This window comes from Falco punctatus, assembly GCF_963210335.1.
Source record: "Falco punctatus genome assembly, chromosome: 9".
Lineage (NCBI taxonomy): Eukaryota > Metazoa > Chordata > Aves > Falconiformes > Falconidae > Falco > Falco punctatus.
The window spans coordinates 28,998,001-29,023,758 of record NC_137589.1 but is presented as its reverse complement, the minus strand read 5'-3'; the positions used below and the strand labels follow the sequence as shown (position 1 = coordinate 29,023,758).

The 25,758-nt window shown below is 63.6% G+C and overlaps 1 protein-coding gene across 2 annotated transcripts; it reads right to left on the bottom strand.

Moving 5' to 3' along the window:
• Positions 1 to 137: 137 nt before the first annotated feature.
• On the bottom strand, positions 138 to 25,758 carry LDB1 (LIM domain binding 1). 2 transcript variants are annotated; one of them, XM_080402415.1, is made up of 11 exons: positions 25,590 to 25,758; positions 5,480 to 5,582; positions 4,820 to 4,864; positions 4,539 to 4,614; positions 4,099 to 4,201; positions 3,763 to 3,935; positions 3,406 to 3,528; positions 3,132 to 3,215; positions 2,702 to 2,825; positions 2,113 to 2,261; positions 138 to 1,751 (listed from the first exon to the last, which is right to left on the bottom strand). In XM_080402415.1, the coding sequence occupies exons 1-11, from the start codon at positions 25,612 to 25,614 to the stop codon at positions 1,521 to 1,523; spliced, it is 1,236 nt and encodes a 411-aa protein (XP_080258541.1). In that variant the 5' UTR covers positions 25,615 to 25,758; the 3' UTR covers positions 138 to 1,520. The 2 variants fall into 2 exon arrangements, with proteins under 2 accessions (XP_080258541.1, XP_080258542.1); XM_080402416.1 differs by having other exon boundaries at positions 2,119 to 2,261.

The following is a 25,758-nucleotide window of genomic DNA, read 5'->3' as shown; positions in this document are numbered from 1 at the left end:
CCGGGGGTGCCCATGGGCAGCCCTGACCCCCAGCTCCCCCCAAAACCCCGCTCCGAGGCTGCTGGGGTGAACTGGTGAGCACAAACACCCTCCCCTGGCACCTCCCATCTTCTCATTGGAAGAAGCCTTGGAAGGGATTATTTTTTTTTTCTTTTTTTTTTTTTTTAAACCAAAAAACCCCCAAAAATTATTATTTTTCTCATCGTTTCCCCTAACATCAATGGAGGCACCTGCTCTAGTGATAACACATTGAAAGAACAGTATCGTACACACTGTCTACAGCGCGGAAATGTACAAGCACGAGGTACACGAACCCGAGGGGGGGGAGCAGGGACAACAGCACACAAGATTTACATTGAGGAGGGAGGCGGAGGGCTGCCCCCCCCGGCCCCTGGAGGGATTAGAAAGGAAGTCTGCAAAGTCTCTCCTTGGTTTGAAGCTCTCCGAACTGGATATAAAACGAGACTCCCAAGAGAAGAAGCCTGTACAAAAGTCAGGACAGGGTGAAAGGGCTCAGGGCAGGGAGGGGGGATCCGGCAAGGGGGCTGGGGTGGGGGGGGGTGGGGGGGCTTTTCCCATTTTTTTTTCTTTCTTTTTTTTTAAACTTACAATTTTAATAATATTATTTTTTTTCTTAAAAAAAGACAAAAGTAGGAGGTACTGGGAGCCAGGGGTTGCAAAGGGGCCCCAGGCAGACTCACGCAGGGCTGGGGGAAACACAGGGGCTGCGGGCAGGGAGCGAGGGCGCCGGGTGCTCTGGCAGAGCCACGGGTCCTCCACGCCCCCCCCAGCCGCCCCCCCCCCTCCTATATACAGAGTCCCCCCACGGCCGTGCTGTGCTCTCGCCCCTGGGGAGCGAGGGGAAGGGGAAGGTGCAGGAGAGCGAGGAAACGCGACATGGCCCTGTCCTCAACACCACCCCAGCGCAGCAGGATCCGACCCCAGCCAGAGGCTCCGCGGCAGAGCCAGCAGCACAGGGAAGGCTTTCCGTCACCAGCCCCACCACCGCCAGCCCCAGGCTGGGCTGGGGATATGCAACCCTGCTGCAGGTGGCTGCCCAGCAAACCCCAGCCGTAGGACCTGGGAGGAGGTGGAGGAGGGTCTCTGGGCTGTGCCAGACCACAACGCATGGCATCTGCACGCCACCAGCTTCCCGTTGCGGCACCTCCCTCCTAATTCCCCCTACTCAGCAGGCAGGGGCTGGGCACATCGGGGCGGGGATGAGAAGGTCTCCAGGGAAGAAGCAGGGGGGAAAAGGGGAAAAGGGGGAATAATGAAGCTACGGCCCCGGAAACCTACTCCTCCCCTGGGGTCCAACGGGGAGGCAGGCGTGGGGGGAGCGGGGAGGCGGCGGGGGGAGGGCTGGGGGCTGCCTGCCTGGCGCGCACCCCAGGCCGTGCACCCCATCGGTCGCACGGTGCCGATCCGCCCCCGGTACCTCGCCGCTTCCCAGTCACTCTCCGTTGCAAATGTACAGGTAGATCGGTTGGGACTGAGTCCACAGGGCGGCGGGGGGGCCGTTACTGCGACGCCTGCGACGTGGGGTTCTCTGACTTGCTCTCCTGGCTGGAGGGCGGTTTGCTGTTCCAGGGGCTATTGGCCCCCAGCGCCGGCGAGTTGTTGAAGCTGTCCTCGTCGTCGATGCCATTGGCGGCGTCAAACTGCGTGTTCTCCAGCCGGGTGATGAGCCGCTCGTCCTCGTCCCCAAACTCCCCCCCCATCAGCGTGGGCTCGCCTACCACCATCACATCCTGAAAGAGGAGACGGTCCCGAAACATAATCGAGGTGGGGGGAGCCCGGGCCACCAGACCCCCCCCCCCCAACACCGCAGGCCCTTTGCCCAGCCGCGGGGCCACCTCCTCATCTCCGCTGCAGGATCTGAGGCTCGGGCACTGCATGGGGCAGCACATCCTTGTCCCCTTGCAGGGGAGCAGAGCAGCTCAGGGAAGGCAGCTGGGACACCCCTTCCTTCTCCCCGCCACCTGGAGAAAGCCATGGGGGCTCAGACAGGCAGTCCCTGGGGGTCTCCCTCTAGCCACTCCCAGGGACCAGGGCATGGACCCCTCCCCACCATCCCAGGGGAGGAAGAGAGAATGGAAACGGGATGCTTACAGGTACCTGACTGGACAGGGCAAAGGTGCTGGCTGGGCTCTTCTTCTTGCTGTTGCTGTTGTTGGTGTTTCCCCCACCGGAGCTCATGGTGCTGCCCCCCGACATCTTCCTTTTCCGGCGCTTGCTGGGCTGCTGCCGTGCTGGCTCCGCTGGCCAAGAAGGGAGACACGGTCAGTCCTGATGAGAAGGAGCTGGTGGCCCCCAGCCCCTTCTCTGCAAAACCCCCTTCTCAGCAAGGACAATATTCCCCCCGGGGCAGCGTCACCATCCTCCTCCCCTCCACAGCTTCGCTGTCCCCCAGCACAGGCAACAGAAGAGGCAGCAGGGAAGGTTTCTGTCCCTGCTTTGCTTTCCACAAGCAGCAAGCAGCCCCCAGGCAGGGAGCGCTGGCTGCCCACAGCCCGGCTCTGCCCCAGCGGGAAGGCAGGCCAGCAGGAAAGGAAGCTGGCTGCCTGCCTCGCCACCCCCAGCCTCACAAGACGAGACCAAGGAGAGGCTCTGGGGCTGGGAGAAGCCTGTGCCGAGGGCAGGGCCTGAGCAGGCAGCCCTGGAGACCTGCAGGCAGCACAGGAGGCAGCATGGGACTCACCAGGTGGAGCAACCATCCGCTGCCACTTCTGGAAGAGGCAAGTCTTGAGGCAGTCCCGGGGACTGAGGCTGTAGGTCTTGTGCCGTGACATGAGCTCCTGCATTGGTTCTAGAATTACACAGAGCTGCAGGGGGCAGACAGACGCGAGGTTAGATCATGATGCTCCAGGCCCCAGCAAAAGCCCCTCTGTCGGGCAGCTGTCTCTGCTGCACCAACCCAAGCTGCGCTGGGAGCCTGCAGGCTCCGGCAGACCCACTGACCCACAGCTCTCGGCAGACTGTCTGCAAGCTCCCTCTCACAGAGCCTGCCCTGCTGCCTCCCCACACCCCAGGGCAGGCAGGTGTCGGACAGCAGAGAACACAAGACAGGGAGACCTAGGCCTACCTGCTGGGAGCAGAGCTGCGCCCCCCACCCCTTCCTGCACACTTACTCGGAGGTAGTTGAGTGTGGAGTTTGAGAGCCCACAGCGGGTGATGTTCTTGGATAACTGGTCCAGCATCTGGGGGTCCTGTGCCTAGGAGCAAGAGGGGCAGACAGCTCAGCTGCATCCGGGCTGGGGACGGCCCTCCTGTGCCGCAGCCTGCCCCAGGGGGACAGGGTTGAGGTCCCCCCAGTCTGCAGAGCAGGGAGAGGAGCTCAGGAGCCCTGCGTCACTCATGCCCCGGGGGAGCTCCCAGAGCCGGAGCTCCCAGCGCTGTACTCACATGCATGGCAAGGATGCTGCGGGGGATGAGCTCTCGATGCTGGCGGATGCTGAAGTGCCACGTCTTTATCCTCATCATGTCATCGAACATGAACTCCAGGTAGAGCCGCCCCTCCACACACACCTGGGCAGGGCACTGGGTCAGGCACAGGCTGCCCCCGCTTCCCTCAGCCCAGATCCCCTGGGAACCCAGTACTGCACAACAGGACACCCTCCCAGTGGCTCGCCCCTGCCTGCCACGAGGCTCGGCACAACCCAAACCCATGAGCCCACAGTGGTCCCACAGGACCGCAGCCACCGTGAGGGCAAGCTGGACAAAGGCACAAGGGGCAGGAGAAGCTGTGGGCACAGCCAGTACCTGGGTGAACATCGGCTTGCCGTGCTGGGTGACCATGGTGCACTGGTCACAGTCCAGCGAGACAAAGTTGTTGTGGAAGGACTCCTTGGGGTGCTTGAGCACATAGTAGAGCTCTGTGGCCCCCCCTTCGAAGATGCTGCGGAAGTAACGGGGAATCAGAGTCCGGCCGATCGCTGGAGGAGGAAAATAAAGTCAGTAAACCTGGCTCACACAGATGAGCCTTGGGGCTGTACATGAAGAGGGTCCTCCAGTCCCTGCCACCTGAAGGCAGCTGAACTCTGACACCCTGCCCACATCCCCTGAGCAGCACAACTGGAGTGTTCAGCTGGTACTCACTGTATCTCTTTGGTCCATCCTCCAAGCAGAAAGTGATTGTTAACATGGCGTCATCCTCAAAGAACTCCGTGGTGAAGGCGTCCCACCACAGATTGTCACATTCCTGGGGATGGCAGAGAGATGCTAGGTTATGGGGAGGAGAGACAGACAGACAGACAGCCACTGGCTGCCAGGCACAGCAGCCACGTGCTCAGCCCATGGAGGGCTACGCTCCCAGCTGAGCGCCTGGAGATGGGGATGGTGAGCCCCGTCCCATGGCCAAGTGAGGGACAAGTCACTCAGAGACCTGCACGACAGGGCAGGACCCTGCTGCCAAGGCGGCTCCTCCTAAAGCCAAGGCAGCTCGCAAGGGCAGGCAGCACAGAGGACCCCATCCCCAAAACACACACCCGGGAGCATCCTCCCACCCCTGGCTGCACCTCACTCCCCCAGCTCCCCACCTCTGTCCAGTTCTGCAGCCTCTTGTTGAGCTCAAATATCCTGTAGTCGGTCTGGTTCCCATACGGCGTGTGCCTCCTGCCCAGAGAGCAGAGCAAGCAGTCAGCAGGGTGGGGAGGGGTCCCAAGCCTGTGGGGGGGGGATGCACAGCCCATCCAGGGCTGGCCAGGGTCCAACCCCCGCCCCAAACCCGAGCCAGCAGTGTACCGGCCCCGCCGAGGCACCCCCACCACAGGCACAAGCTCCATCCCAGTGGGGTCCCTGCCAGCTCCCCCGTGCTTACCCGATTCCAGGCTCCAGGTATGTCGGTGGGTACATAGGAGTAGGTCTGGGGGGGGGGAAAGAGATGCAGGCAGGTCAGTGCCGGTGAGGGTCTCCCTCGCTTCCCACTGCAGCTCCCCCTTCCCTGCCTACAGCAGCAAGCAGTCGCGCTTACAGGAGCCGAGACCCCACGCATGGTGCTCACCATACCCTGGCTGCAGCTGTCCAACAGCCCTGTGGGGCAACCTGCACCCCTGAAACTGGGCTCTGCCCCTGCATCGGTGGCTGCTCCACTGCCCCTGGGAGCTGGCCTGCGGCTCTCCAGGGACATGCACGACTCCCCTGCAGCTGGGGCTAGTGCCAGGCAGGACAAAGGTTGGAGATGGGGCTGTTTTTAGCAGGACCTGGGAGCGCTCCTGTCCTGGGTCATCCCAGGGGCTCAGCCTGGCAAGGGGCTTGGCCCCACCGAGCTCAGGGACCCAGGGGCTCCCCTCATCCCAACTATCACCCTTTCTCAACTCAGTCCCGCCTGTGCCCGCTCCAGTCCCCTCTCTCCCCTTGCACTAACTCAACTCCATGCACCAGTCCCCATACGCTGCTGGGGAGCAGGACGAAGAGACCCTGGGGTGCAGACTGCAGAGCACCCCCAACCTTGCAGACCCTCTCCCAGGCCCCAGCTCACCCCACATCTCGATCCAGCATGGTGCCCGGGTGGAAGGGGGGGAAGGCGTTGCCGTTCGGGGGCTCCTTTGGCGAGTACAGCTTGAACGACTTAGAGGAACAGCCTGGGGAGAGAGAGGGCATGGAGGTCAGCCAGGGGCACCCCGCAAGGACAGACACCCTGCTGCACGGAGGAGGAGGAAGGATGCAGGACCAGCGAAACCCCCCATCAGCACAGCCCTATCCCTCCTCTGCTGCCTCCCGGTGCCAGTCCCAGCGCCCTCACCCCACACACGGCTCCAGGCCTCCCCCCTGCAGGCTGGGGCCCACAGGGTCAGGGCTGAGCTATTGGAAACAGCAGCCAGAGGGGTCTGCCCGCATCACAGGGATTTCCCACTAGTGCCCAGAGTTAGTCAGTTCTCAGCTGGCTGGGTTCTGGAGACGGTGCCCAGGGGGGACGGTCGAGCTGGTGGTGGGAAGAGGGGTTCCGGCTGAGCCCTACCCCTCCCTCCCTCCCGTGCTGCTCCTAATCCCACCGACTTGACCCAGGAATCACACAGGATCTTTTTGCTGACCTTTCTATTGTCATGGCGACGAGTGAATAATCACCCGGAGGGAGGATGGCGGGTCCCCAGGCGGCCACCATCTGCCGCTCGGGCAGGCCAGCGGCCACCCGGCTCCAGACGGATGGAGAGCTCCCACACACCACCCCAAAGCCTCGCCGCCCCCCGCAGCACTGGGACAAAGGACGAGGAGCCCAGGAGGGCCGCAGGGTGCGCTGGGGCGCGCAGTAGGGCACGCAACGCGGACGAGCCGGCACCCATCCCCGAAAGCAACCCGGGCACGCCACGGGAGACAGGGCCGCCCGGCGGATCCGGCCACGCTGGCACGGCAGCCCCAGCTGGGCTCCCGATGGGCAGCCGGGGGCTCCCACGCTCGCCAGCCCCCTCCCGGCAGCGGGGCAGGTTCCCGAGAGCAGCGGCTGCCAGCGCCCTTCCCCGATGGCCGCGGGAGCCCCGGCACACCCGCGGCTGGCAGGACCCGGCACGCTGCGCCCGGGCGCTGCCGAGGCACGCGGGCCCGCCGGCGGGCAGCCGGGCAGACAGGCTGGCCTGGATGGGGTGCAGCACCAGGCGGGCTGCCAGGCAGCTCCCGCTCCACCGGCTCGGCCGGCCCCGCCGCGCAGCGCGTCTCCCCCGGCCGCACACCCCCCAAGCTGGCTGCACCGGGCTGCCGGCCCCAGCCGGGGCCAAGGCGGGATCCCCACGGGCTGCCCGCCCGCCCGCGGCCCTGGGCCGGGCACTTCCCAACACCCACAAGCTGCCAGGGCTGCCAGCCGGGGCTCAGAAAGCAAGCAGCCAGCCCAGCGGCAGAGGGAAGCGTCCAGGAGGTGCCGGGCACACCACTGCCCGTCCGGGCACTGCCACCCGGCCAGGCTGCGGGGACGGGACTGGAGCAGCTGCCTGGCTGCAACAGATGCAGGAGTGGAGCAAAAAGCAGCAGGGTTAAGGAAAGCGGTGTCACAGGCACCGGGACCAAAGATGTCCAGCTCACTGCGGCCTTTTAGTCAACAGAGGAGCCCAAATGACCAGGGCATCACCACCACCCCTGCCAAGTTGCTTGGGACCCCAAGCGTGTGGTCGCAGGGATCGCCCACGCAGCTGAGCAAGCGAGGGCTAGTCAAAAATAGAGGGAGTCACCTCCCCAGTGCTAAATCCAACTTGCAACAGGGGAAATCTGCATTTCACTCCTTGAATCTTGTCTTCTTGGGGCCCCCGGTGCCTTTTCACTATGTTTCCCTGCAGCAGCCAAACCCAGCCTCTCCCAGCACCCACCAGGATGCACTGGTCCCGTGGGGTGGGAGCCAGCCCGGCCACTCCACCGGCAGCTCGCTGCTCCTGCTCCTTGCTCCTGCCCGCCTGCAGCGAGGATAAGTGGGGCACGGCACAATTTCTCATACAGCTGCTAACAGCGTCGGCCCCTTGCTCTTACCTAACGTTTTCATAGACAAATTTTTTTTTAACAGGGAGGTCAGTGCTGCTGCGAGGGAATTTTTGCTTTCTGCTTTAATCCCTGTCAACTTGCGCCTAATGGAAATTATAATTCAACCGGAATTGCACTAGAAACTCAGCATTTCCATTTCCTCTCCGCTGTTAAACGACACAGCATCAAAACTGTGCTCGATGCATAGGAAACTTCCCAAAAGCACGTGTCTTCTGTTGAAAACAAACTGATTCATTAGGCAAAGACAGCAGCGGCTGCAGACAGGGAACTGAACTGCTTGTTTCTGGTCAACATGTCCTTGGTGGGGAGAAAAAAATCAGACCCAGCAGGACGCTTTGTTTTTATTCGCTGACAAGAGATGGGAAGAAAGAGCCCCCAAGGTTTCTTGCTGTCCTCAGTCCCAGTCTTGCTTCTCCAGCTGCAGGAAGGTCTCCTGGGGTGGTGAGACCAGGGGGACACATCACTCTCCACCCATTCTGCTTCTCATGCTCTTCCCTAGCGCCCAGCTCTTGGAGTTGGGACAGCAGACAAGCCAGCCCGCCGTTCCAACCCAAGCATCCATTTCCATCCTGGGCCTTCTCAAGCAGGTTAACACGGACACAACCTGCTTTTGGGGCTTCACGGAGTGACCTATCTCAGGATCTAAAGAAGTGGAAAGGAGCCTGTTACATGACCTCAGCAACACCATCATCCTGACCAAGTATTATTTTCAACACAGCATAAAATACATTACTGGATTCAGCGGTTCTAAGTAACAATAGCCTCAGGATTTGATACAGGCTGTCCGAATCCTACAGTCACTGTAGACACTCACACTACATGCGTTACACAAAACAACGCAATTACTTTGCAGCAGCAGCATCAACACCAACTTTGACCTACATGAGGGTCACAGTGCCTGGTCTGGGAGATCCCTCCATCACCGCCGCTCCCCTTCACGCTGCCCCAGCTGCCTGCAAGCCTTGTCCCGCCAGGCACAGTGACCCAGGCCCGCAGGATGCATCCCTTCCCAAGCCAAGCCCAGTGCCTAGCCCCAGCTGACGCCTCCCCGTGCCCCTGCTCTGCCTCCTGCTTTCAGCACGGAGGATCCAGGCAAGCCCGGTGCAAGCAGGGATGATGCCTGGCGGCTGGGCATAAGATGCCCCTGCGGACCCCAAGCTGATGGGAGACATTTCTTGTAGCCATCCCCAGGTGCTTGCCCAGCACTAAAAAACCACGTGCATGGTCGGCAAGGGAAAAAAAAATTAGGCTGACGCTGCAGTTGGCGAGCTACCGGCCTAGGCAGGTCCAGGCAAACGGCATGGCGCCCACGGCCAGGTGGGCGGCCCCACAGCTCCTCCTTGGCAGGGAGGCATGGGAGAAGGGAACTCCGCAGAGGGATGCCCTAGCTCAGCATCCTCTGCCAAGGCCAGGTCCCCGGCCGGGGGCAGGACGGAGCTGGCTGGCGCCACATGGAGCTGCCACAAGAGACTGGGCAAGGAAGCAGGTCCAGGAAGCCGGGCTCCTGGGGAAGGGAAGGTGGGTGCTTTGCCTGTGACTCACGTACTGCCCAGTCCTCCACCTGCCTTCTCCTCCACTCTCCCTGCCTGCAAGCTGCCAGCCCTGCGGGGAAAGCTCTTCGGGTGCGCTGGCTGCCTGGTTCACTGGAGCAGGAACAGTCAAGACCCTAACCAAGCTCCCAAAGCTGAGGAACATCAGGTTTCCCAAGAAGCCAAGAGCACAGCGGGCACCTCACAGAGCCACCACAGCCAGGAGATAGCAGGGCACAGAGACCAGCACCAGCCGGGGAGCTGCCTGCCCAGGCAGGGGACACACAGAGCCTTCCCTGGTGTCTGGCAGGGAGAAAGGCGCCTGCCTGCACTCCCCTCACCCCATCCCGCAAAAAGCAAAGAGCTGTTGAAGACAAAAGCAAAGCAGCACAGGCTCCTACACCTGTGGTCACCAGCAGGAATCAGTGCTCCCCATCCCAGAGAGCAGCTATTCCCGGCCAGGCAGACAGCGCACTTTCTGTGCAAGCAGCAAAGCTCAGCAATGAGGCAGGGGCTCCAGAAGCTACAAAAAAAAAAAAAAAAAAAAAGGAAAAAAAAAGAAAGAAAAAAATATTAAAATAAATGAAGAAACGAGGCTTGAAAGAGGCTGCAGGGTTACAGCTCAGCCAGGGAGCATCCTGCTCCTCCCAGCAGCCCGGCGGCGAAGAGTGAGGCTGAAGAGCAAGGCTACCCTTCGCCAAAGGCTGCCGATGCTTCCCGGCATGCACCCTGCCTGCTTCCTGGCTGCCTAACGAGGCTTTAAAGTGTAAATAGCGGCATTGTTTCGCAGGGCTGCCTCGCCGGGGTGTGGAAGGCCTGATAGCGGCTGGAAATCCATCTTCCCAGCCCAGCCTCGCTGGCAGGGCTGCCAGGCGGGCGCTATGCAGGAGGGTGCTAGGGAGAGCGGGTGCACGGCGGCGTCTCACATCATTCACGTGGCTTTGCCTGGTATCGGGGAAGCTGGCAGGGCTGGGGAGCAAACACAGAGGAGTATCCAGAGTGACTGCGACAGGCGGAAGCACACGGAGCAGTTCGTGGTGTGCCCCCACCAACCTGACTTCACCTCTTCTTTCTCCCGCTCTTCAGAGCGGATGGAAGGAGGCCAGTTGCAAACCCCGATGTTGTTACTGAACTGATGGCAACCCAGGCAGCACACACCGAGGCATGGCCCAAGGTGTAATCAGCTACAGTCTCAACTTGCAGCAGCCCCATTTGTTTTGAAAATGCAGAACTGGCCCAGCTGAAGCTCCCAGGAGGCTGGGCTGTCAAGCAAAGAGGAGATGCCGCTCCTGGAGGAGACTATGTGATGATGCCACGGACTCAGCAGCATCCAGAGACTGATCTCAGCCAGCAAGCCACCCAGCCCTGACCCACGTGGAGGCAAAACCTGCAACACTGCTGACCCTGCTGCATGCAGGGATTAACCTCTCACTTTTCTCAAGCCACACATCTGAGTTGGCCACAGAGCTTATCTTGACCACAAGCTGCCTCCCTGCCCACACCATGTAGCCGTGCAGTGTCCCCTGCACACAAGGCGGCAGGGAGGGACCCGTGCCCCAGCTCCAGGTCGCATCCTGCAACATTAGTGCAAACCCCCCCACTGCAGCACAAAACCCACCCTGGACCAGAGGATGTTCCTCTCTATCCACTGACTTGCAAGTGCAGGGGGACAGCCAGAGAAGTAATAATTAGCCGCAGCTAATTACTACACAGTGACAAGTTTGATGCAGGGTACGAGACGGCACTATCTGAAGTGCACTGGGTGAGGAGAGCCTGGGCTGGGATATGGATTTGTGGGTCACGACTCAGAGTGGTCCTGTAGCCTCAGCTCTGTCGGAGCCCAGGGTCCCTTGGGAAGGCACCTTGTGGAGCCCAGGGTCCCTTGCGAAGGCACCCTGTGGAGCTGGGTCCTCTGTGGGGACCCTGGAGGACATCACTGCCCTGCAGTAACCTCAGGGGCAGCAGGCGTCTCCCCTTTCCCGTTTCAGCCCTCAGATTCAGACACGTGGACGGGGATTTCTCTGGGAGGGAAAACGGGAGAAGAGCAAGCCCTGCCAATTGCAAAACAGCCTGAAAATTGAATCACGTCCAAGGCTGCAAGCCCCAGATGCAATCCCACAGATAACCCAGTTTCAGCTCCACTACTATCAACTTACCACGAGGCAGTCATTTCCTGCGACTCTCAGGGAAATATCCCACTGTCCCTAATTACTCCTTTCGACTCGCCATCTCAAAGGCGATCCATAATCAAGCACTGCCGGTTTCAGCCTCAGGAACACACCTTTCACATTTTCAGCCACTTTTTCTCTCATCCAGACCCCTGCACCCTGCCACCCTGCCGGGCTCCTGCCGCAACCAGGCTCCCGTCCCTCCCGCAGCATGCACCGGGGTCAGCATCGGCAGACAAACGATGCGGTGTGGGAGCCACAGGGCTGGAAAAAAACCCACCCTTGTCAGCATCCCATGAAAAAAAGCCTCCTAACAAACTAGGATTTTCATCTTCAAAGGTTTTTTAGGCTCTGCAGCAGCAAGAAAAAATTCACGGCCATAGCCAACCTCAGTGATGGTCCTGCAGAGTCTGCAGCCAGCATCTCTTGCTTGTGCTCCCGGCTCCTTGCCCGCCACGCATGTGGTGAACAAAACTACACAGCTCTGCACGGTGTTGTAGGGCTGCCGCTCAGGGCAGCCCTCCACAGGGGCAGGATCTGCCCAAGAGGGCTGGAGCCGAGAGCCACTGAGCGTGGAAGCAGCAGAGAGAGGCTGAGGTCCATTTCTCTGGCTGCAAAAGGCAAACGCCCAGGCTGATCCCCCACACCCGCAGGACCCCCAGGTGCCACCACCTCGGAGCACAGGAGGCTGTCAGCCCCACGTGGCACATGGAGATTCATGATCCCGGGATGCAACACTCCGCCTCGCTCCCCCACCACTGCCAACGGCACCGAGTGCTGCACGCTGGGACGTGTAGTGTCCAGAGACAGCGGCCCTGCCGCCAACATCCTCCTCGCTCCAATGTTGCATCCTAGGTGGAGCCCCGCAGCCCTGGCAGCCAGCCAGCTGCCCGCTCCAGGGGGGAAAAAAGCTGGATAACTCCCACTGCACGGATGCGATGGGAGCTGGCACCTCCCAGCTGGCCACGCTGGGGCGGTGCGTGCCTGGGGGCAAACCTCAACACTGGGGTGCAGCACTCGCCCCAAGGTCTGGACCACTCACAGATGCCCATGCAGGGGAGGGACAGCTTAAGCATGGTGGGAACGTGCTCGCTGCAGCTTGCAAAGTACCTCCATCGCTTCTTCGAGCTGTCAGGGCAAGCCTCTGCCTCCCCTGCTCAGGCTGAACTTCTCTCTCTTTAGCACTCAGTTTAAGAGGCAATGTGGGAACAGCTAAGCGAAGGATGGGGCGGGCCACTAGCAGCTCTGGGGACACAGCAAACACTTGTGGTTGCCGGACTTGCACTGCGCCGCTGTGCTGGCAGCACGTGCTGTGCCTGGTGCCAGGGCTTTGGATGACCAGCGCAGGATGAGGCCAAAACCCCAGGGAGCGAAGGGACAGGGTATGGCTGAGCACACCTCCCTGGTGCTCCCAAGGCACAAGCAACTCAGCCCCAGTTCCAGCAGCACAGCACTGTGGAAACCATCTCCACCATTGCAGCGCAGCCCCAGGGAAACCCTCTTGGTTAGGCATCCCTGGTAGCACCGTCCACTCGCCTGAAACATCAGCAACTGGTGGGGCAGCAAACCTCATCACGGCAAGCATTGCAACCCACGCGCGCACACACACACACACATGCACGCGCGTGGTGCAAACAACAGCGAGAGCACCCTGTCCCCGGGTCGCTTTGAAGACGGGAGGTTTCCAAGGGAGAAGGTCAGGAGAAGGGCTGCAGCTGCTCTGCCACCATGCAGGATCTGGTGTTCATATTTTTCACCTGGACCTCAAGCTCACACCAGTGCAGAGCTGCAAGCATGCAGAAGGCTGTCACACTGAGAGACCACGTGGGGACAAGCACCGCGGCCATCCTACCAGCCATGGGACAGGAAAGGAGCCCTGGGGCTGGGCTGGCCCACCTCGCCCTTCACTCCCACATCACAAGGGGCTGGGGAGCTCAGGGCTGCCACTCTCGAAAAAGAAGCTGAAAGAGGCTCCAAGTCCCCAGCCCATGGCACCTTTGCTCCAAGCAAACTTCTGTGGCTTTTCACTGGCCTCTTCCTATTTTAGATGGACTACGACCTGCTGTGGGCGATGGGAAAAGTCTCCACCGGACGATGGCAAAACCCCTGTATCACCAAATCCTCCAGCACCAGCCTGTCCTCCCTTAGATCACTTTTTCTTTTTGAAGGAACACAACTTGCATGTTGGTCTGCTCAGTGCTTCTCTCCCCAGTCTTTAAGGTGTGCTTGCATCACAGACCTGGGATTTCTACAAAATCTGGACTGCAAAGACCACATTCAGTTCCCCTTCACTGAAAATCACAATTCTCCCATGAGAACACTCCAAAACCTGAGGTTTTAAAGAAAGAGTAAGGACGCTGAAATTTACCCGTACTTACAACAAAAGCAGTAAGAGCTGATACTGGCCGGCGCTGGAGAAATTGCTGCAAAACTGCTACGACACGGTATTATCAAAAGCACAGGGAGAACAAACTGGGAAGATCCCAGGAAAGGGTGTTTGCTCTCACACCTGCCTGGCCCACCAGACACTCAGGAGCCTGCTCAGACCCTCCTGGCAGAAGGAAGCAGCCAGGGGTTTGCGATGCGTGGGGGGTGCACCGCTCTGTGCCCCAAAGATGACTCCCCACAGGGCGCCACAGCCCCTGCACCCTTCGCTCACACCTCACCCAAGGACCAGCCGCCACCTCTCCTTCGGGCTCCTGCTGCAGCACCAGCCTTGGCAGAAGCCGGCGGCTGCTCCACAGGCTCCCGCCGCGGCACCTGGCCCCTGCCAGCCAGGGCTGCAGCGGGGGGATTGGGAGCTGCTCCAGCCGAGGAAGCGCTGGCAGCGCTGGCCCGGGGTGCTTATCTTATCGGGCTGGTGGGGACCGATGGAGGTCAGGGCAGGGCTCGGTTGGCCACCTGAGATGAGGGCAGCCTGCTCTCCCAGGGGGGCTTCAGGGGAACACCCCCCCAGATAAGACACCCCTCTGCAGCCCCGGCACGGGCATGCCCGCCGATCCCTGAACTGGAGCTACAGCGCTGAGTTTCCCCCGGCCCCGAGGATGCTGTGCCCAGCCCAGCCCCGGCTCCTGCTGCCCCGGGCCCAGCCGGGGCTTTGTCTGGCGGAGAAGATGCGCCCTCCGCGCCAGTCGCCCCCCGAGCCCCGACCCCCCGGCGGGACAGCTCCCACAAGAAGGTGTGTGACCCCCCCTGCGTTTGCGCCCCTCGGATCTTTTCTTCCCTTCGAGGCACCCGTGGGAGGCTGGCGCGACCCTCCGAGCTGCGGGCAAGGGCGAAGTTGCAGCCGGCAGCGAGGGGAGCCGGGCACCGGCCCCGCAGCCCCGGTGACAGCGCGCTCGGGGGGACCGGGAGGGCGCGGGGCAGCTGTCAGGGTGCTCGGGCAGAGGAAGGAGCCGGGGGAAGAACAAAGGGAGCTGCGAGCTGGGATGGAGCAGGGCACGGCGGGGCACGGGGGCTGCCGGCAGCACCCCGCGGGGCTGGGGGTGCCTCTCCGAGAGCCAGGACCCGCGGGTGGAGCGGGGAGCCCGGGCGACAGGCTGGGAGGCGGAGGCGCGGGCAGGGCAGCCGGCGGGCAGGGCACGAGCTGGGGGGCCGGGGGTGCACGGGGGAGCCGAGGGGGACGGGGCAGCTGGGAAGGGATGGAGAGGAGCCGGGGAGGGAGCGGGGAGCCGGGGACAGGGACGGGGCCGGCGCGGGGGCAGAAGGGGCGGGCGGGCAGGAGAAGCAGCGGGCGCAGGCGGGCGGGGGGCTGCAGCGGAGCCCCCCGGGCTACACGGGGGGCCGGGCGGGGAGCGGCGGCGCGGCCGCGCACAACTTCGCAGGCGCGGGGGCGGCGCGGGCGAGACCCCGGCCCTCCTCTCCGCCGCCCGAGCGGGGCCGCCACCGGGGCGGGGGGGGTAGGGGGGGCAGGCGGCGGCGTGCGCGGCGGCAGGCCGGGACCGGGAAACTTCCGCGGGGGGGGTGGGGGAGGCGGGGTGACTCACGGCGCGGGCGGCGGGCGGGGGTCCGGCGGCGGCGCGGGCGGCGGGCGGGCGGCGGGCGGGCGCTGGGCCGCCGCGGGGGCGGGGCGGGCGGGGCGCGGGGCGGGGCGGGGGCGCTTCCTTTGTCTGCGCCGCGGCCGGGACCACAATGGCTGCGGCGGCGGCGGAGACCGCTCCCCCCGCACCGAGGCCCTCACCCAGCACCGCCCCGGCCCCTGGCCGCCGGGGGGGTAAGGTGGGTGCCCGCGGACCGGGGGTGACGGCCAACAGGGGGTCCCCAGAGAGCTGCCCTCCCCCCCACCTGTACCGGCGCTCACCGGGATGGGCGACGCAGAAGCCGCGTCCCGCCGAGGAACTCGGCACCGGCCCGGGAAGGCTTTGCTCCCCCTGCGAAAGTTTCAATAAAAATACACCTTTTGCCTAGTTTGGTTTGGGGGTTTCTTTGAAGTTTTTCAGGATTTTTCTGCCTGAAACTTGTTTCCCTTTCCCCCGGTTTCTGGCGATGAAAAAAAAAAAAAAGCAACCGTTTCATTCGGGAGGGGTATTCAAACGTGCTGCCTCGCAACTGCCAGCAGACCCAAAGGGTCTCCTGTCCTTGAAAAAACTGAAGCTCTTCCATTAAAGCGTTTACAATTTTTTTTTTAAAAAAACGAAATTTCCATTATGAAATTTCCATTAAAACAAAAAAAAAAAAAATCCCATTTTTTTCCGGTGCCCCCCTTGCAAGCTCCATGCTCCCTGCCCTTCCAAATCAGACTGGCACAGACCTACGGTCCCAACCCAGCTGGAGAGCCCTGGGGCAGCAGGGACATGAGCCAGGACCCCAGAGCCCAGCCTGGTCCCCCCTCCCCGAACCCCAGCACCCCCGTCCCTGGGTGCAGAGCCATGCTGGGCATGCAGGGCTGTCACAGGCACGCACACGCACGCGTTGGTGCATCTTGCCCCGTGCACGCTGTCGGGCCAGCATCAGCATGCGCTTGCACGTCCCCCCAAACACCTCCCGGCACACCCCCGGCCGGGTGTGCGCCCACGCCTGGGGCATGCACACCTTCCCACACCGCCTCGCTCACACAGCCGGGCCCGCGCCTCTTCCCCTCCCCACGACAGCAGCCGTGGGGTGAGGCAGCCACGAGTCCTGCCAAGCACGCTTGTCCCCCCCACACTGCACACACGGCGGGTGTAAAAACCTCAGCCGTGAGGTTCTGGGGGTGTCCTCTCTGTGTCCACACAACCCCAAAGCCCTGAACCTGAGGATTGGACCACTCCCCAACCCGGTGTTCTGCTGTCTGGGACCACTGCTGAAGAGGAACAGGCAGGAGTGGCTCTGCGGCAGCATCCCCCCACTCCTGTCCCCTGCCCCTCAGCCTAGCAAGGCTCCATCCCCACGCTGCTCCCTGTCACGCCACCATGCCTCCCCTTCCCCTTGCAGGTTAACCTGCAGTGGGCACCACTTTCCAGGGACACGTGGATAAACAGAGTGAAACTCTGTAAAACACAGATAAACAGAGAGAAAAACTAACTGTAAACCCCAAAACCGTGGTGCAACCCCGCTCTGCAAAAGGCATGCGCAGCGGGAGGTACCCATGCTGTCAGCAGCACGGGAACCAGGCACAAGGGACACTGCAAGTGCCGTGACACGCTGCCACATCAAAGTCTGTCCCCCTGCCAGCCCACATCTGCGTGGCACCAGGTGAGATGGGGCTGCGGCAGGCTGCCACCCACCCGTCGTCAGGCCAAGAAACCACACTGGCCGTAACACCAGTGACAGCTACAGGATGGCACAGCCCTCCTGGTCAAGACAGGCACTAAATACAGCCCACCTGCGCCCCGCTCCCTCTCCAGGGCTCAAGGATGCACAAGGCACAGCCAGCCACCAGCACTCAACACTGCGCCATTACTGCAAAATACTGCAAAACACTGCAAAAAAGGGATGTTTTGCCCCTGTACCAGCAACTCCTGGTGCTGTTGCCATTACCAGGGGGATCAAAGAGGAGCCCCCACTGGTCCCCAGGCTCCATGGCCCGATGCATCTACAGCAAACATGCCCCAAGCAATTTATCCCGGGGCTCAGCAGCCCTCCGGGACCGCTCACGTGTCCCTGCTCGGCTCTGACGACAGCGCTGGACTGGTCCACGTGGCTGCAGCAGCCCCAGCTGTTTATGGTTATAGCCGAGTTAATAATTAAATAGATGCTGGATGGAGAGCAGAAGGGCTGGGATGCAGCTGGGAAGCGTGTGTGGCAGCGACGGTGGTGGGGGGAGCCCCTTCCTCGGATGTGCTCGTGCCTGCAGTGCCTGCAGTGCGGGGGGGGGGGGAGCAGAGGGTGATTCCACCTCCCCAGGTTTTTGTGATGGGGCACCGCATCCCCTGGATCCCAGCCTCCGCTCTCCCCCTAGCAAGGGCCCCACGCCTGCCTGGGCTCCGACACCCGGTGCAGGTCTCGGCCAGGGAACCAGCAGCAGCTCAGGAGCAGGAGTGAACCCAGGGATGCATCCCGGCCAGGCAGATGGGAAGGGCCCAGTGGGGACCATGGCAGCCGGGGGATGCCCGGGCCTCTCTGATCCCTGTGGCTGGGGCTCGGTGTGCCCACAGAGCGCGCGGGAGGGATCCCAGGCAAGCAGGGCAGCAGAGGCAGAGCACGCTCGCACTGACACCCAGCCGGGGCCCCGGCAGGCACAGGCGCAGAGCAGGGATGTGGACGCATGCTTACGTAAAAAATAAGAATAATAAAAATCTGCTAGCTCTGCAAATGGCACAGCCTGCACAGGGGAACAGACTGACCTGGCACTGCCAAACCTCCTGGACTTGTCCAAATAGCAGCAAGACCGGGGCACTGTCGCACGCACACAGTCACAGCCTGAAGTGGCACCCCAGAGCCCCCCTTTCAGCAACACAACAGCCATCCCCAACAAATGCCACCGCCTTTCAAACAGGTTGCTTCCCTGTGTCTCAAGGAGGGGCTTCTCTCTCCCGTAAAACCATGCACACCTGGATCAAAGGAGGATGGGGGGTCTGGAGCAGGAGGGCCCCCCTTTTCTGGCTGGAGAAGGCACAGCTCCGTCTCCCCCACCCGGGGAGAGAGGCTTGGGGGAGGCTGGAAACTCAACGGTGAGTCATGCAGGGCAGGCGGCAAATCCTGGGGGCTCCTGGAATTAACCCTTCAAAACCAGAACTGCTTCCAGACACCCAGCAGCAGGAGGAAAGCCCAGGGGCTGGGGGAAGAGCTGGCTGCTGGGGCAGTGTGGGACATTACATGGGTCACATCTCTGAGCAGGGAACAGCAGAGACAACTCGAGTATATCAGCACTGGACAAGGAGCAACCAAGAGCGCGCACATGTGCCCACCCCTCCAAAACAAGAGAAGATGGAGAAAGATTACAAGGGGGTGCAGGACCTCAAAGTGCATGGGGTCCATGTGGGGTACCTGCCCTCACATCACACCTTGCTCCAGCATGGCGGGTCAGCTGCAGCGCTGCCTGGCCGGCCACGGGCTCCAAGGGGAAGGCGCAGTCTGCAGGCAGGCTTTGGGAGGTCCTGCCAGCAAGGGGCTTCCCTGGGGACCAGCACCAGAAAATGCCCTGCACTGTTCTCATGCTGTCCTTGAGACACCTCAACATGCGTCCTGCAATAGCTCAGTCCCAGTGTGGCCACCCGCAGCAGTAAGCCCCAGCCCCTCTGGCAGCAGCCCCGGGCCAGCCTGCCAGAGCAGCAGGGTTTTAAGGCTCCTCAGGAGGCTCCAGGTGGATTCTCTCATGTTACAAGAATGGTTCGTTTTACAGCCCCTTTCCTGGCCTGGGATCCCATGGCGGGGAGGGGGTGACATGCAGCATGGTTGCGCAGCCCCAGCACCCCACGTCTGCCCACTGTCCCCCGAGAAGACCTTCACGCCGCCCCAAGGGGCTCACGCTGCTGCTTAAAAGGGAAACCAAGGCACAGCCCTCAACACCCAGCGCCACAGTTCCAGGGACCCTCACCCCAGCTGGGAGCACACCCCGGTCCCCGGCTTCCAGCTCCCACTCCATACCCTCCCCTCTGCCTCCCGAGCCACAGCAGGACCCCCAGCATCCCCACAGAGAAATGCACGGCTGGGAGCTACCACCCACCAAACCCCAACCCCCCAGGGGTCAGGACAGGGCTAGCATCCCTCCTGGTACCCACATGTCACTGTGCCCCGCACCCTGTGCCGGAAGCCCTCCAGGAGAAGGCAGGGGACACCTCCTGGGGCCACAGCTGCACGTGGTTGACTCGAAGCAGGTAAGTCTCTGACTGCAATGCCCACCCCCCCACCTCCCCGTGTGCCAAGCGCTCCGGAGCGGCTCTCCGAATATAGCAGCATCAAATAGCTCCATCAATAATGCATTGCTTCTGCTTCCTCTCGCTGCCGTGTTTTCGTTGCTAACGTGCGTGTCCTTCCTGTTAGCAGCGGCTTCTTCCCTACCAGCTAGGCCAAGCAGGGACACGGCCACCATGGGATGGGACAGCAGCTCCCATGTCTCCAGGCCCAACTCCCACCAGGAGCAGACATCCAGCCCCATCCACCCTGCTCAGGGGCAGCCTGCAGTTCGGGGGAGACGTCGCCACCAGTCTGAGCCTCCTGCTGCGCACACACTGGCGGCAGGCAGGGTGCCTTGGCACGCTGTGGCTGCCCAGAGGATTTGGCAGAGGCCGCTGAGCGGGGAAGAGCGTGACGGCATCTCCCTGGCCTTGGTGGGGAAATGCCCCTCTGTGAGGATTTCTGGCAGCCTCGTACCCTCCATGCCCAGGTGGCATCCCCACTCCTGACTCCAGGCACTGCTCCCCCATGCCAGGCTCCTCCGGCAGCTCTGCACCGCTGCACCAGAGCTACCATCCCCGGCAGGGAGAGACTCTCGCTGCCTTGCTGCTGCCTGCCCCTGCCCGCAGCTGCCCCGGGCTCACCCTGGGCCAGTCGGTGCAGGCAGGTCGCGGCGCCCGGGCCTGCCCCGTGCCTGGCAGAGCTGCGTGCCCGTGACACGGTATGCTGCCATCAGCTCCCACCGGTAGCGAGGCAGGAGCCAGGGTGGCAAAAGCTCGCACCCGCTGCCCTGGAGGAAAGGGAAGGTGGGCAGCTGCCCGCAACAGGCAGGGGCAACCCCTGCCCTCAGGAGGAACCCCCAGGGCTGTGAATGACCCTGGCTGGAGGAGGACACACGTGGCAGAGCAGAGGTTGGTGCAACTGGCTGCTGCAGAGCTGGGGGGGGGCACAGGAGCTGCCCCCACCGTGGGGGGCTGACACCCTGCCAGCCATCGCCCAGCACCATCCGTGGCAGCCCAGCCTTGCTCAGGCAGCAGCTCCACCTGGGCTGCGCTGCAGAAACCTGGCTGCGCTCCCAGCACCAGCCCCTCGGCGTGTAGGAGGGGGGCCAGGGCTGCTGCTCCTGCAGAAAGCAGGAGGGCCCCCCGCCCCCTGCCTGCTACCCCCATGCTGTGAGGCCATCCTGGGGTGCAAGCACCCTCACCCGGGTGCAGGGGCACCTCCGGGACCCGCCTGTGGCTCCTGCAAAGCCGGGGGCACAGCAAGACTTGTAAACGAGGGGCAGGAGCTACACCCCACAGGGCACCACACACACCCTCCAACACACACCCCACCCCCGAGAAAGCAGCTGCAGAGGGGTGCAGGCAGGGAGTTATCAACTGCCCCACGGGCAGGGTGGGGTTGGGGCCAGGCAGGGGCTGGTGCCTGCAGCAGGGGAGATTATGCCCCTGGTCTAACGTTCACCCTGATCAGTGCCCTGCCTGGGAGGGAGAGGGGTGATGGGGGGGGGGGTGGTCTGACAGCTCTGGGCAGATCCTGTCCCTCCCAGCGCCCACCAGCACCCCTTCCCATGGGGGACATCCCAGGCTGGCACACAGCCCGTGCTCCCGCACCTCCATGAGCACGCTGCAGCAAACCTCCCAAAAACACGCCAGCATCATCCCTGCTGCAGCCACCCCATCTCTGCCCAGCAGAGCCCCAGGACAGGGGCTGGGGGTCCCAGGGGGATGGCTGCCATCATTCCCGCCTCAGGTGGGGCCCAGCAGCCCCCTGGCAGCCCTGCCTGCTCCCCAGCACCCTCCCCCCCAGCACCGGCAGGAAACCACAGCCCCAGCCTGCAGGCAGGCCGATAACGGTCACCCAGCCCCATCCTGCCGGCACCCACCGCCACCCCGGGGAGAGGGCACCCAGCCCAGCTGCCCTGACACCCACTGCTCAACGTAAAGAAGGGGTACACCCACACCGTGGGACCCGTGTCACCCTGCATGTGACCATGCGTGTCACCATGCATGCAGTGCAGCGTGTCCCAGGACACGCTGGCAGCTGTCACGCATGGGCACAGGGGCTCCTGGCGTGCTCCCGGCACACCATGCAGCCCCACACCTCGTGTGTGCAAGCAACACGGATGTGGCTGGGGAATCCCACAGCAGAGGGGGGAGGAGAGGGTGAGCAAGCTGAACGTGCAGAGGTTGGGCAGGGGACGCCTGTGCCACTACGGCCTCTGCCCTGCCTGGGGGCATGTAGCCACCCAGCTAGCGCATTGCTGGCCACAAGCACTCCAGGGTTGCAGGGTCACCTCCCTGCCCCGGGGGTTCCCATCTAGCTGGCCGGCACCCACCCACTCCTCAAGGGAGCAGCTTTCACAGCAGCTTTGTGTTGAGCAGCTAACACCATTTCTGGAGTAAACTCGGAGCCTGGCACACACACACAGTGCTGAGCCCGCTGGTACAGCACTCACCCATCCATGTCTCCCCAGGCAAAGCCGAGCCCGCAGCAGGGTGAGCTCGCACCGGCCCCAAGGAGTGCTGCGGTGTGTCCAGCCGCATGCCGGTGCCCGAAGCCCTGAGGAACTGCCTCGCCAAGCCCTGGGTAGCCACAACCCCGTCCTGCCTTTGCCAGAGCACACCAGGTGCGGGAGGGCAACGCAGCACACATGGCATGTATCAGGCGGGCGCGCTGCTGCACAGAGGGGGACAAAGCAAACTGTGTGCTCCATCCAAGCATCGCCGCCAACATGAAGAGAGCCTAGGCAAGAGCATATGGACGTGCAGAATGAGGCCTCGGGACCCCCACTACTCCTTCCCCCCAGCACACCTAGGTGCACCCCAAGATGCCAGGCAGCCCTGGGGGGCATTTTAGACCCAAGAGCCCATACGTGTCAGGGCTGCCTGACCCCCCCGCCGCAGCAGTCAGCCCGCTCCCCGCTGTCCCTCTCCCAGCGCATCTGTCGCAGGAGGCATGTGGCACAGCTCGGCCTCGTGACAGCGGGGGACGCACAGCGCCAGCTCGGCAGAAGGGAGGGAAATGGCAACGGCTGTCCCACGGCTGGCAGGTCTGTCCCAGGACCCAAAACATGTGGGTTGGGAAGTCTTCCCTCCTGCCAAAGGGGTGCACAGGCAGGCTCCCTGCGAGGTGTCCTAGGGAAGGTGATGACCTCAGGAACATCGTTTCCCAGAGCCAGCCCTGTGGGGAGGCAGCACAGCTCTGCTCCCCTCCTCCCCCTCTCTGCACCGACACCATCACTACAGGGGGAAAAATAATGATAATAATAAAAATAACTAAAAAGGAAAGCACAGAGCATGCTGGGAGGGCAGTGCCCCCAGGGGTCAGGACCCCGCTGAGGTCTGGATGCCAAGACCTGCCCGGTGTGAAATGCTGAGCCGAGCGGCCGGCTGCCAGCCCCGCTCCGAGCAGCCCCGGGCACGGCAGCACCGGCACCAGCACCGGGTGGCTGCCGCCCCGGCCTCTACTGCCTCCAGCCCGAGCCTGGCGTGCTCTCCCTGCTCACATCTCCATTTCTGAGGTAGGGGCTGAACCCCCCCCTCCCCCCACCCCGGTCCTCCACTGACCCCAGCAGCTCCCCAGCGCCCTCGGGCACAAGGACCTCGGCAGGTTCCAGGCTGAGCAGCGCCCCCCAGCCCCAAAGCTCCTGCAGAGGCGGGCAAGCGGCAGGGAAACACGCCGGGGGGCGGTGGCGTGTGTGCAAGAGGAGCTGCAGCAGGGCAGGATGTGCCCCCTGGGAAGGCGGGGAGCGTGTCGCCCCCCTGGGAGGGCACATTTTCGAAGGGGAACAGCCAAGACACCCCCCACCCCCCCACCCCCAAGCAGCAGCTCCCAGGCAGGAAACTCCTCCAAGTTAATGCAGCCCCGAAGAGCAGCCTGGGCAGAGCAGCTCATTAAATGTTTCTGGCTGGCGGGAGGCCAGCGGCAGAGCTTGTTTTTTCTATATTCCGATAAACAGTGCGAGGAGGGGAAGAGGGAGGGGGGCGCAGGCTCTGGATGTGCCACCCAGCCCCGGCGGGGGAGCGGGGGGGGGGGGGGAGGCAGGGGGCACACGCGCGCGTGCACGCACGTTGCACGCACCCGCATGTCCTCCCCGCCACAGGGGAGCAGGCAGCCAGGGGGTGGACGACACACACACACGGCACGACACACGCCGCCATCCGCAGGGATGCTCCCAGCTGCAGGGTGACCCCACGGCCCCCCCATCACCGCACCGAAGGAGGACCCCCCTCTTTGCGCCCACCAACATGGCGATGACACTCCCGGTGGCACGGGGCCAGCTCCCGGGGGACGAGACACGGCCCCCCCCGTTAGTCGCCACCCTGCCTTCGCCCCAACCCCTCCCCCCCGAGGCAGGACCCCTGCCAAGGCTGGGGGGCTGCTGGGCGGGGGGTGGGGGAGCCCCCCGGGTGCGGGGTGCCTGCCGGGGCGGGTGCTGTGGCTGCTCGGCCTGGCTCGCAGGGAGGTTCACGTGACTTTCTGCTTGAGGAAGCAGCGCTCTGGCAGCTTCCAGTGGGAGATGGAGGAGGAGGATGGGGGAAGGGGCCGCCTGCCTTCATGGAAACACGGCGGAGAGGCACAGGCAGCGCAGGGGCGGGGGGCCGCCGCGCAGGGGCACCCCCCCACCCACCCGCCCGCCCGCCCCGCGGATCCAGCTGCGAAGCCCTCGGCGGAGGCAGCCCCGAGGGATGCACGGGGACCGGGTGCTGTCACAGTGTCCCGCTGCCCCCCCCCGCTGCCCCCCCCGCAGCCCCCCAGCACGGGGGTCCTGGCCTGGCAGGAAGCTCCCGCAGGACAACCAGGACACCGGAAAGCTGTCACAGGAGGTGGGCTGAGGAGCAGCCCTGCTGTCCCCCACAGGGACCCCAAGTGCTGGCTGCCCAGGGCAATGGCAGAACCCCTTCCCCAGGGCCCCCAGGCCGGGTTCCCCCCCGCCTCTTTTGCAACCCATTGCCACTGGGACACGGAGAAGGCTCCGGCAGCCCCCTGGGACCCCCGCCTTCCCAGCACAGGGCCATCCCGCACACCGGCGCAGGCAATGTGGCCAGGCCGGCTGCCCCAAGCCTGACCCAGAGCCCAGGCACCCGGGAGAGCATCCCTGCAGGAGCAGCCCGCCAGCTACCGAGACCTCACCAACTTGTCACACCCCCTGGGGTACCCCAGCAGCCCTGACCACCCACCGGGGCCAGGATGGGGAAGGGGACCCCCTCAGCGGGCAGTCCATAATGGCCACGGTGAGGGGCACCCTGCACCCACCGGCAGCATGGCCAAGCCCCTCCACAGACCCTGTGCCCCACACCCACGTGTTATGCAGGGGCACCCCACAGAGCTATTTGCCACGGGGCTCGCTTCGGGGTCACCCTGGCAGCGCCACCTGCACACCTGCCCAATGCCCCTGCGGCACCCTGCCCGTGGGGTCACAGCCTCAGGGCTGGCACTGGCGCCTGTGCCATGGGGACCCCAGCACCCATGCTGTTGGGTCCCATCCCCGTGAACAGAGCTCAGCATCCGTGCCGCTGGGACCCCAGCACCCCTGCTGCGGGGTCCCAGCCCCACAGCCAGACCCCAGCACCCATGCCCTGGGGACTCCAGCCCTACAGCTGGACCAGAGCAGCCATACCACGGGGACCCCATCCCCATGGCTGGACCCAATGGCCATGCCATAGTGCTGGGACCCCAGTCCCCGCACCTTGCTGACCCCTGCCCCATCACCAGGGCCATGGGGACCGCAGCCCCGTGGCCAAGCCGCAGCACCCACGTCGAGGAGTTCCCCACCCCAGAGCAGCTCCCAGCAGCCGTGCCCCGGGGACACAGCTCCACAGCCAGCCCCCAGCCCCACCACAGCCTGCCACCAGCATCAATGCAGTGGGGGCCCCAGCCCTGCAGCCAGACCTCGCTCCCCATGCTTTGGGGACCCAGTCCCATATCGGGTCCCCAACGTCGACGCCGTGGGACCCCCAGCCCCACAGCCAGACCACAACACCAACGCTACTGGGGACCCAGCCCCATAACGGGCCCCCAGCCCCACAGCCAGACCACAACACCTATGCCACTGGAGCCCCCGCCCCTTAGCGGGCCCACAGCCCCACAGCCAGCCCCAGCGCCACAGGGTCCCCAGCCCCACGGGCCGCCCCCAGCCCCGCACCCGGCCCCCCGCCGCCGCCGCACTCACCAGGGCATGCACAGCCCACTGACATCTTCACATGCCTGGCCCGGCCGGGGGTCGCTGCGCGCTGCCCGGGCCGCGGGGGTCTCGCATGGGCGGCGCGCCGCGGGGTCCGGCGCGGCGGGCAGCGGGCAGCCCCGCGCGGCCGCGGGCACGGCCACGGCCAGGGGCGGGC